The 11,235-nt window shown below is 37.0% G+C and overlaps 1 protein-coding gene across 2 annotated transcripts; it reads right to left on the bottom strand.

Moving 5' to 3' along the window:
• Positions 1-4,407: 4,407 nt before the first annotated feature.
• Positions 4,408-8,188, bottom strand: LOC106021646 (olfactory receptor 183-like). Of its 2 annotated transcripts, XM_040750310.1 has the most exons (2): positions 7,269-8,173; positions 4,408-4,426 (listed from the first exon to the last, which is right to left on the bottom strand). In XM_040750310.1, exons 1-2 carry the CDS (start codon positions 8,171-8,173, stop codon positions 4,408-4,410), a joined length of 924 nt encoding a protein of 307 aa, XP_040606244.1. The 2 variants fall into 2 exon arrangements, with proteins under 2 accessions (XP_040606244.1, XP_040606245.1); XM_040750311.1 differs by lacking the exon at positions 4,408-4,426 and having other exon boundaries at positions 7,250-8,188.
• Between the last annotated feature and the right edge of the window lie 3,047 nt (positions 8,189-11,235).

Here is an 11,235-nt window from a genome sequence, read left to right as displayed (position 1 = left end):
AATGGAAAACTAAGTAATAGTGGAGAGACTACATTAATGATAAGGTTGATGACTTCCTTATATGACATCCTAGAACCTTCATCCAGTGACTGATGGAAACAGAGACAGATACTCACAGCTAAACACTGAACTGTAACTTCTGGAACCCAGTGACAGGGATGGAGGTTTGATGAGCAAAGGGATCAAGACCATGCTGGTGAAACCCACAAAGACAGCTGATTGGACAAGTGGGAGCTCTTGAACCCCAGACTGATGGCTGAGAGGCCAACAGGGGACTGATCCAGACTCCACGAATGCAGTGTCAGCAAAGAGGTCTCAGAAATCTATGGGGCCTTGGGTAGTAGATTAGTGTTCACCGTGGCATACAAATGAACTTTGGGAGCCCATTCCAAATAGAGGGATGCTCTCTCTGCCTGGACACATGCAGAAGTTCCTAGGTCCTACCCTGAATGAAATGACAGACTCTGGAGATCCCCCCCAAGGAGGGCCTCACCTTCCTTTGGGAAATATGTGGGGATTGGGCTGGAAGAGGGTGTGGGACTGGGAGGGAGAAGGGGGGAAATTTTGTTTTTTTTCAGGGAATATCTTGTTTTATCAATCTATAGTTATTTAAAGCTTTGCTGGATATAGTAGCCTGGGTTGGCATCCGTGGTCTCTTTGTTTTTGCAGAATGTCTATCCAGGACCTTCTGGATTTCAGAGTTTCCATGAAGAAATCAATTGTAATTCTGATAGATTTTCCTTTATGCTACTTGATCTTTTTCCTTTGCTGCTCTCATATTATTTCTCATTGGTATATTTTATGTTTTTATTATTATGTTGTTTGGGCTTATTTTTGTGGTCCACTCTATTTGGTGTTTCCACATGGCTAGAGTACATAATGATGAGGACAGGATGGCAACAGGCAACTGAAGCAAGAAGTGGTTTGATTATTCTTCTGTCACATCACCAGGAAACAATAATAAACGGGAAAGGGGGTGGAGCTATAATCTCTCAAAACCTACTTCCTTCAAACTTCCTATTCTAAAGTTCTATAGCATCCATGAACAGCATCAGCAGCTCTGGGCCTGTTTACAATGGGAGCAAGTAGGTATAAATACATGTACTACTGAGAGACATTTGTCATTCAAAGCACCACTCGATACTTTCCTGGATCTCACATGTAGAGTGTAGCCTTCCCTGCCATCTGCCTGGGCCTTGTCACAGTTGCAGTCCCCAAATTAACACACAGAATGCTATATTAATTATGAAGCTTTTGGCCGTTTGCTTGGTTTCTTACTGGTTATCTCTGACTTGAGTATTTAACCCATAATTGTTAATATAAGTATTTCTCTTACCAGAGAAAGGTATCTTGAACTCTTACTCCTCTGGCAGCTACATTGTGTCTGCCTGTGTCTCTCTTTCCCAGAATCCTTCTCAACACTTAGTCCCACCTATCTTGCTTCCCTATTGGCCTACACTGCTTTATTGACATACACACAGGACTTTCCCATCATCTCCTCTTTTCTGTCTAAATAAAAGAAAGGTTTTAACTTTAACATAGTAAAATTATATGTAACAGAACAGTTATCAACTAAGAACATAGCTACTGTAGCGAGCTGCAGGTGTGTTCACAGCTATAGTGCTACCACACTTCACAACGATCTGAGGCTAAGGGCTAAGAATGAAGATAAAGACAAAGACAGCGGATCATTCTTGCAAGGAAAAAATGGCATTTATTATTACAAGGGTGGAGCCTTATATACCAAAGCCAGGTATGGTGGAAAAACACCAAGGTCAGAAGCCTACCTTCCCAGGGCCCTCCAGCAAAGGGTGGGCCAAAAACAGGAATTAGCTTTAGACAAAAAACAGGAACTTGCATGCAGGCCTTACTGGGAGGAGGGGATGAGAAATGTTTTGCTAAAAGCCTCTAGTAACAAGCAGTCAACAGACCCCTGTGGGGGAAGGGTGCAACAGTTACAATATTTTGTCTATTAATATTTATCATCTATCCTATCTTTGTGAGTCAAAAGTCTTATATGTAGCTTATCTAAACTAAGGAAAACTATAATTATAACTATCTGTCTTCAACTCCATCAAAGACCACAGAAGAATAATATATAAACACTATAACTGACAGAGACATCTCCCTACCTGGACAATCACCCGAAGTTCCTTGGTAATGTTGTGGCATCCAACTTCAGCCCATAGGCCACAATATGTCTGGAAGTCTTCTCAGCAAAGCAGGAAATTTCAAACTGTCCATCTGCATTGGCAGTCTGTCATTCATTTTTCTATGCCCTGCAGAAAGTCTGGTAGACTCTTCCATGAATCAGAAACCCTGAAGGACTGTTTGAGTTCAGCAGTCACTTTCCTGTGGGTCCTCCATGTCCAGTTTATACAGCAACAGTCAAACAGTCTAGGCAAGAACAGTTTCTTGCCCAAATGGCTAATTTTGCCATGTTGATAGCAAACTCCAGAACAAGTTTCTTTGATGACAATCTTCCTCTCAGATGTAATTGGAGCAGACATTTCTCATTGTCAAGAAAAACCCTAACCCATTTTAAAATGCCACTTTCTGAAGGTCTTTGAAGGGTTTGAAGACTATCATCTATCTCAAATATATCTCTGTATATCTAGAAAACCTAACTTACCTAACTATAAGTTCTGACTATTATAACTATCTATACTCTGTATTTAATTATGCATAATGTTTTAAAAGATCAGTATAAGCACAGTACTTAATCAAGAGGATAAATATACATATAACAAAATTGGCCTTGAATTTGTATCAATAAATGAAAAACCATACCAAAACAAAGTATTCATTTCCATACCATAACCACTTTTACCTTTAAAAAGAGATTGGTTGTGATCATAATCAGTTATAAGCAACCCCATTCAAATGAAAACAAAGATTTATAAACAATGTTTGGGAACTTGGACATTACTCATTCCAAACTGCTTCCTGCTGGATGGGGAGGCACTGTTCATACCATGGGGATCATGACAAACCACAGACACCTATAGAAGTCCTTATTTTTGGGGTCTGTAAGGCTGCATCATCTTAGCTGTCTTAATTGTTGGAACTCCTGGTCCACTGCTTCTGGGGGTCTTGGCTCATCAAACCACAGAAGCCTGGAAGGAATCCACAGCTTTCCATTTTCTGTGGAAACATCAACAAAAACTCTTTTCCCAAATAACCAGTTCTTATATTAAAGTTGGAAGTCAAAGCATTTTTGAACTATATAAGTTGGATTAATTCAGCAGCATTTATAATCAAGTATCTTTCAGCAGTTGATCCTTCCTTAGTCACTGAACAACTGAAAAACACAATAGTATACAGTATCCAGACTTTCTGTGTATTTTGCATCTTTATGTGGCTTATATTACTCTATTTCTTTTACTTTTATTTATTTTTCTCTGAGACAGGGCTTCTCTTTGGAAATCTACCTGCCTCTGGAATGCTGGGACTAAAGGTGTGTGCCACTACACACAGCTACTCTCTTTGCTTATGTTTTCCTTCCCAGTGCTGGGATTAAAGGCATGTGCTACCACACCCAGCTACTTTAGTTTTATTTTTTTCAACATCTTGTTTCTTTTACTCTCCCAAGTCTAGCTATATTTTTCTTCATCTGAACCTGGCTTTACTGCAAAACTTTATGTTTTCCCGGTCACGTGTCTTTTTTTTTTTTTTTTTTTTTTTTTTTTGGTTTTTTGAGACAGGGTTTCTCTGTATTGTTTTGGAGCCTGTCCTGGAACTTTCTTGGTAGACCAGGCTTGGTCTCGAACTCACAGAGATCCACCTGCCTCTGCCTCCCGAGTGCTGGGATTAGAGGCATGCGCCACCAATGCCGGGCTCCCGGTCACGTGTCTTATACAGGCTAAAGAACATTGGTAAAATTAAAGCGGAAACAGTCGCTGGCTTTCCAACATGGAGGGTGTTAGTTTGACTCCAGTGCACTGCTTCAGTCTATGCTGACATCCAGCAGCATGGTGCTGGCCTGGAGATGTGGTTACTGCCACTGCTAGATCCTCATGCACACCATTCAATTGTTAGCAGAGCCTCATAAAAGAACCTTGCTGGTTTTTTTTTTTGCTTATGCTGAGTCAGCAAGACTCCCTTACGTGAGCCACATGAGTCTCTGCTTGTCTCTAGCAAAACAGAGCCCACCTGAGAAAAATGCTGCTACCAAAAAGCTGTGCTTCTCTCTGTTCTTTTGTTTCTAAAATTCCTTTTAAGCTTTTGTCATTCTACATGGAAATTCAATCACACTCCTGACACCATATGTAGAGTGTAGTGTTTCCCCACCATCTGCGGGGGCCCTGCCACCTCTGCAGTCCCCAAATAACACACAGGATGCAATATTAATTATGAAGCTATTGGCCATTTGCTTGGTTTCTTACTGGTTATCTCTGACTTAAGTATTTAACCCATAATTTTTAATCTAAGTATTTCTCTTACCGGAGAAAGGAGTCCTGACCTCTTACTCCTCTGGCAGCTACATTGTGTCTGCCTGTGTCTCTCTTTCCCAAATCCTCTTCAACACCTAGTCCCACCTATCTTGCCTCCCTCTTGGCCAACAGTGGTTTATTGACATATACACAGGACTTCCCCGTCACCCACAGACTAATGGTCACCTCCTGACAAAAGATGCATTTATTCCAGTTTTTGAGTCCCTGTAGTCCTTAACATTTTCAACACTGGAAAAAATGTACAGTCTGAAGTCTTTTTTGAGACTCAAGGCAATTTCTTAATTATGACCGCTGTAAAATAAAAAAGGCAAATTGTATACTTCTAATATACATTGTTAATGAATAGACATTCTCATTTCAAAATGAACAAGGATAATGAGGAAATGCTGGGAAAAACAAAGTAGGAAAAGTCAGGTAGGTGAGTAGAAATCCTTTATCTCAATGTCTAGTGGATGAAGATTGAGTTTTAAAAGGCTTAGATAACTCCTTTCCTCTAATTTTGCTGATTCCAAAACATGTGTTTCTCTTGGGACAATTACATTAATTTCATATATCTCTCCTTGACAGATGTCTTATGGCTTAGGCATCTCTAACTTCTTGATTCAGTCTTGACATCCTTAGCTTTAAAAAAACGAATCAGGGACTCCTGGCTTCTCAGGGCCTTTTTGAACCAACTCCAGTTCTGTCACCTATCATATTGCCTTTCTGCACCATGTCTCGCATATCCTGGAAGAAGAATCCATGCTCCCCTCCACTTTAATTTTCATGCTTCCAAAATCAGTACCATGTAGATAGCAGTACCAAGTTAGTCTTTCTGCTTGAGGTGGACCCTGGCAACCTTGAATCATTAGCTGCAGCTTTTATATGCACTTATTTTTCCAGGACAAGAAAATATTTAGGCACTGTTTCAAAATTTAGAAGGTTTGCCGGTCAGGGTGTTGTCTTCAGTGTGCCTTTCTTGTTGTTTCAATGCAGAGCAGGAAGCCTCTCCTGAATGATAACAGTCTTTTAACAATGACAACCTCATTATCACCACTTGCCTTGGTTCTAATATTCAAAATGTCTTCTGCTCTCCAAAATGTTTCCAGATTTTCTATTTATTTATGTCTTAATTGTTTTCTTCTATTTTATACCTGTATACAAGTAACGGATAATTGTCTGCATAAGAATAATTAACAACACAATAGACTCATGAATACACTGTCTTGAAATTGCCTCTACTAATACAACTAATCCATTCCTTCATAACTTAGCCCCATATAATTCTCAGAACATGGGCAGAAAACAGGTATTTTGATAAAATACAATACAAAGGTCTCTAAACCAGTAGCTAATGAATTGTTTACTTCCCTCTGAAATTTCATTAGCCAGGACCCCCAGTTAACATTATTCTCAGCACAACTTTTTCTAGGCTGTAGACCTCACAGCCAAAGTTAATAATATAAGTTCAAATACCTCAAGACTGCTATCCTAGACTGCACTTAGTCTGTTTGGTTAACTTTATTTTAAGAGAACAATGTAATAATCAACATTACTTGCCTTTTATTTCCTATGTATTCATTGTTGTTTCTGAACTTTTGTACTCTTCTACACCCCTGACCCAGAATAATGTATCTATCATTTGCAAAAAACAGAAAATGCAGAGTCTGAAAGCAATGTTCTAAAATACACCACAAAGGTTGAACTCAATGTTTATGGATATTCAGTGATTAAAATAATGTTTGTAGTATTGTTTATTATCTAGGTCAGTTTGAGCCACTGACTTAATCACTTCTAAAATTCTGTTAAAATCACTGAAATATTCCTTTCCTTTCTTCTTCTGTGTGATATTTTCAACACTGTTAAATAAATAAGAAAGCAGAGTCCTTTGTTAGGAATAGACAGACACAGAAACGTAGCCACAGATACACAGTTACACAAAAGGGACACACATAGACAATTAAAATTCCCACAAAAGTCAGAGGATGGAAGACATGTGGAGAATTCAAATATGGACTTGCTATTGGTTAAATGACTCTAGGGAGGAATGTGCTTGTAACACTTCCCATAATGTAACAGTATTACATTATCGATAACTCAGAGTTAATCACTAATTTGTTAAATCCATGCACCAGGCTCCTACCATTATCTGCAAATATCTACTTAGAGCATTCTACAACTTTTCTATTCAAAATTTCCAAGGTCTTCCATATTCTCCCCCAAAATATAGACAGTCGAGATATTTACATGGATACCCCACTTCTGATACCATCGTCTGTGCGTATTACTTATCTGATGTGAGTCAAAGCAAATTATAGAAGAAATGGTTTATTGTTCCAAAAGATCACATACCACAATGACTTGGATATTATGATAACAGGCAACTTAACCAGGAAGCTGACTGATCACATTTTGTCAGCATACCAGAAAACAGAGAGAGCACACTGGAAGGGGGACAAGACAGTAACCTCTCAAAGACCATCTCAAGTCATGTGCTTCCTCTGGCAAATCTGTTATCCTAGAAATTAGATACTATCTTTAAGCAACAAATCAGATGGGTACCAAATTCTTAAATACAGGAGCTTTTGGGGGACATTTCTTATTCAACCCACCAGAGGCAACAATATTTAGGGATTTTGTTAGACAAGTCAAGCCATAAATGATGATTGAAAATTTATTTATACAGAGTCAAAGAAAGACAAGAAAAGTAAAATTCAAACAAAATTCATAGGAAATTTCTTAATAAAAGAGAAACAATTTTCACAGAGAAAACTGTGACATTTTAATACTAAATACAAAACAAATAATTGTGAGTTCTAAGCCTTTTTGTTTAACATTTTTTTCAGGGAATCCGTGACTTGCTTGTTTCTTAGACTATAGATAATTGGATTTAACATAGGAATGATGATTGTATAAAGGACAGAGTCTATGATATCTTGATCATCTGCTTCTTGAGATGGAGGAAGGACGTACATGAAAAGAAGAGGTCCATAGTATAAAGACACAGATAAGAGATGGGCACCACAGGTGGAGAAAGCCTTCCGTATGCCTTGGACAGACTTCCTTTGCAAAATTGTAAAGAGCACCAGTGTATATGACACAAGAACAATCAAAATGGTGAAGGCTTGAATTAAACCAGCTAAAACAAATACCAGTTGAAAATTAAGAGTAGAGTCAGTACATGAAATCTTTAGCAAAGGAATAATGTCACAGTAAAAGTGATGTACTATGTTGGAATTGCAGAATGTTAATAGAAATAAAAATCCCTCATGTATTGAAGCATGAAGAATGCCACCTACAAAACATAGGACTAATAGACATATGCATAATCTATTAGTCATAACCATTGGATAAAGTAAAGGTTTGCAGATGGCTACATAGCGATCATAGGCCATAGATGCCAACAGGAAACACTCTGTAGTAACAAAGACTGCAAAAGAAAAGAATTGTATCATGCATTCAGGGAAGGAAATGATCTTACTCATCTGTAAGAAATTGAGTAACATCTTTGGTGTCACTGTGGATGACAGACAAGCATCCACAAAGGCCAGATGACCAAGGAAGAAGTACATTGGGATGTGTAAGCAAGGGTCATTCCAGATAAGAGTGATTAGACCAAGGTTCCCTACAAGAGTGATGAGATAGATCACCAGGAATAAGAAGAAAAGGGGCAGCTGTGGCCCTGGAGAACCCGTGAGTCCTGTAAGAACAAACTCTGTCCACAAAGTTGAATTTTTCATATCTGTGTCTTCACTGAGTATCCCTCTGAAATGAAGCACATTAAAAAAGAAGTTCAGTAGGATTCATAAACCAAATATCAGAAGAATACATTTGACATAGAATAATAACAATATCCATATAGCATTTTAAATGTATTTTTATTATTTCAACTAACAGAATGTGTTTAAAAAATTAAAAACTGACTGACAACCTCCAAAATAATACAGAGAAACCCTGTCTCATAAAAACCAAAAAAATTTAAAAACTGAAATTTGCAATGTTTTTCATAATAAATGTGTGCTAAAATGATAAGATTTTTTATGTTGCCATATAATGGAAACATGGGTAGAATGGCCAGTCAACATGTGAAATGACATGTGAATAATGGTTGGGATAAAAGAAAAGGTTTTAAAGATTTATACAGCCAAGTTAGTGGTTTTTTTCACATATTCAGTGTGGGTATGAGAGGCAGTAGAATAGAAACCATGATTTGTCTTCTGGTCCATGCTAATAAAATGAAATTGATCATGTAGTCACATTTACTACTTGGTAGTATGAACACCCTCTGAACATCCAGGTAACATTTCCCTCAAAACATGGTGAGACTATTGATAAGGTATGGATAGTTGAGGACAGTGTGTGGACCATGCAGGTGAATATACTAAAAGCATTTGATGGAGCTATGTGAAAGATTTTATTTTTAAAGGATGCATGCCCTCCTTATTACTAATTTCTAACACATTTTCTACTTCATGGAACTTGAGTATAGACAGATGTTGTCTTATAGATTTGTTCACTCAGTCCCACACAATTCAGATTTTCTTATGGAGAGATGGGAATGAAAACACACAGACTAAAAGGCCTTCAAGCATCCACAAAGGCACATCCACAAAGGCCAGATTGCAAGGAAGAAGTACATTGGGATGTGTAAGCAATGGTCATTCCAGATAAGAGTGATTAGACCAAGGTTGCCTACAAGAGTGATGAGATAGATCACCAGGAATAACAAGTAAAGGGACACCTGTGGTTCTAAAGAACCTGTGAGTCCCATAAGAAAAATTCTGTCTGAAAAGTTGAATTTTTCATTTCTGCATCTTCACTGAGTGTCCCCTGAAATGAAGTACATTAAAAAAGAATGTTCAGTAGGATTCATAAATCAAATATCAGAAGAGTACATTTAACATAGAGCAATAATTGTATTAATATAGCATTTTAATTGTATTGTTCATTACTTCAACTTACAAAATGTATTTGGAAAAATTAATCTTCTACACACTGCAGCTTCCAGAGTGACATTGTATAAGAGTAATAATAGTATTCATCTATTAACAAATGTGGTGTGATGTGTCCACTTGAATGACCTTGATTATTTCCTTTGGTCTTTTCATGTCATCCAGCTTCATCCTAACAATTTCTGTAAAAGGCTCAAGTTAGAATCAAAGGAATGAAAGAAAAGGAAAAGAAATTCCTGGCTAAAGTCATACATATCCACAAACCTCTCACTAAAAAGATGCAGCATGAAAATAATGCCTGGGACATGTACCAAGGCATGGTGTCAAAAATTTGTTTTAAAAAATAATCAGAAAGCTATACTAAGCAAAGTTCAACTACAGAGTTGAGAATTGTGATCCTTAAGATAAGACAGATATGAAGAATTACCCAAGACAAATATACTGTCAGAAGTCAATATCAATGCTCTGACAACATAAGCAATAGAGATCTCCGAGAGCTATAATTAAGAAACTAATGGATGTTGCTGAGAATGACTTTCTGAATGTGACAGAGGTGATGTAAAAGATTAACAAGAACTGAGAGACAGCAGGAATTCCACAGTGAAGAAAGATTCTGAAGGAGCCAAAGATAGTGGAAGTGTGAACAGTTTTTGCCCATTTATAATTTATTACCTGTTTCTTGTGGAATGTGTTTGATAAATGCATCAGAGGGGAAAATGAAAATTATCAAGAGGAGAAAAAGAACAGGAAAGAAAGCTTAGGAGGCAAGCAAAGAGGATAAAAAAAGGAGGAAGAGAAGAAGAGAGTCTCAGAAAATACACAATGAAGAATGTGTGAAGTCACAAGAAAGGCCTGCCAGAGAAAGGAAGGAAACTAAATGGGGGACATGTCCCACATGCCCATGTTCAATGTCTGTCTTCTCCCTGATGCTCATTGATTGCTTGATTACTGACATCTTTGAGTGTTATTTCCCCTTATGAAAACATTAAAATATATTTTCCTACAAATCTGTTTCAAACAGGCCACCGGAAGTTAGGCTTGCCTCTGGTTTTGAATTTAATGTCACAAATTTTGTGCTGTGGGAACACTGATGCATGTTTTACTGATAGTTCCTTGTATATTTAAAATATTACTTTGTTTGTTATGACTGAAATTAGAACTAATTTTCTTGATCTTTCTGGTTTTGATAGCATTTTTATCTTTATTAGTTTAATGTTGCCTGGTAAAGTAAAGTGGTGTCAAACATTTAATCCTTATACAAGTGATACATAGAATGTCAATATTTTCAGTGATTAAATGAATTATTACATAGCGTGTGTTTTTCATACAATCACAAATGCTCATATTTACAAATCAGTATTTATGACTTCATGAAACATACATCCTTTCCGCCTTACTTCATGCGTGCATTATTTTATATGTGTATGTATATATGTGTATATATAGATAAATAATCTCAAAATAATATGACAATACAGAGGAATTAATATTTATGTACTCAGCCTCAAAGATTTTAATTACAAAATATAACATAGACAGTAATCATCTTACTGTAATTACCAGAAGAAATTCATATATAAGAACAATTGTTACTTAAGTCTTTAAAGCAATGTTTTAGTTCAACAGGACTAAATTTATTGTTCAATGTATAATATAACATCACAAGCAAAATCAATTATTATTGAAATATTTTTTCTTATTCTTTTTTCTTTTTGTGGATATGTTTTCATTTCCATCTCTCTATAACAAAATCTAAGTTTCATGGGATTGAGTGAACAAATCTATAAGACAAAACATATGTCTGTAGCCAAGATCCATGAAGTAGAAATGGGTCAGAAACTAATAATGAC

The sequence above is a fragment of the Mesocricetus auratus genome, unplaced genomic scaffold, assembly GCF_017639785.1.
Source record: "Mesocricetus auratus isolate SY011 unplaced genomic scaffold, BCM_Maur_2.0 Super-Scaffold_100008, whole genome shotgun sequence".
In the NCBI taxonomy this organism is placed as follows: Eukaryota; Metazoa; Chordata; class Mammalia; order Rodentia; family Cricetidae; genus Mesocricetus; species Mesocricetus auratus.
The sequence above is the reverse complement of the archived record's forward strand: the minus strand, read 5'-3'. Positions and strand labels throughout refer to the sequence as shown.

What these genes read in the sequence shown, in the direction of transcription:
- LOC106021646 (XM_040750311.1), bottom strand. Translation starts at nt 8,173, where the DNA reads ATGAAAAATTCAACTTTGTGGACAGAGTTTGTTCTTACAGGACTCACG.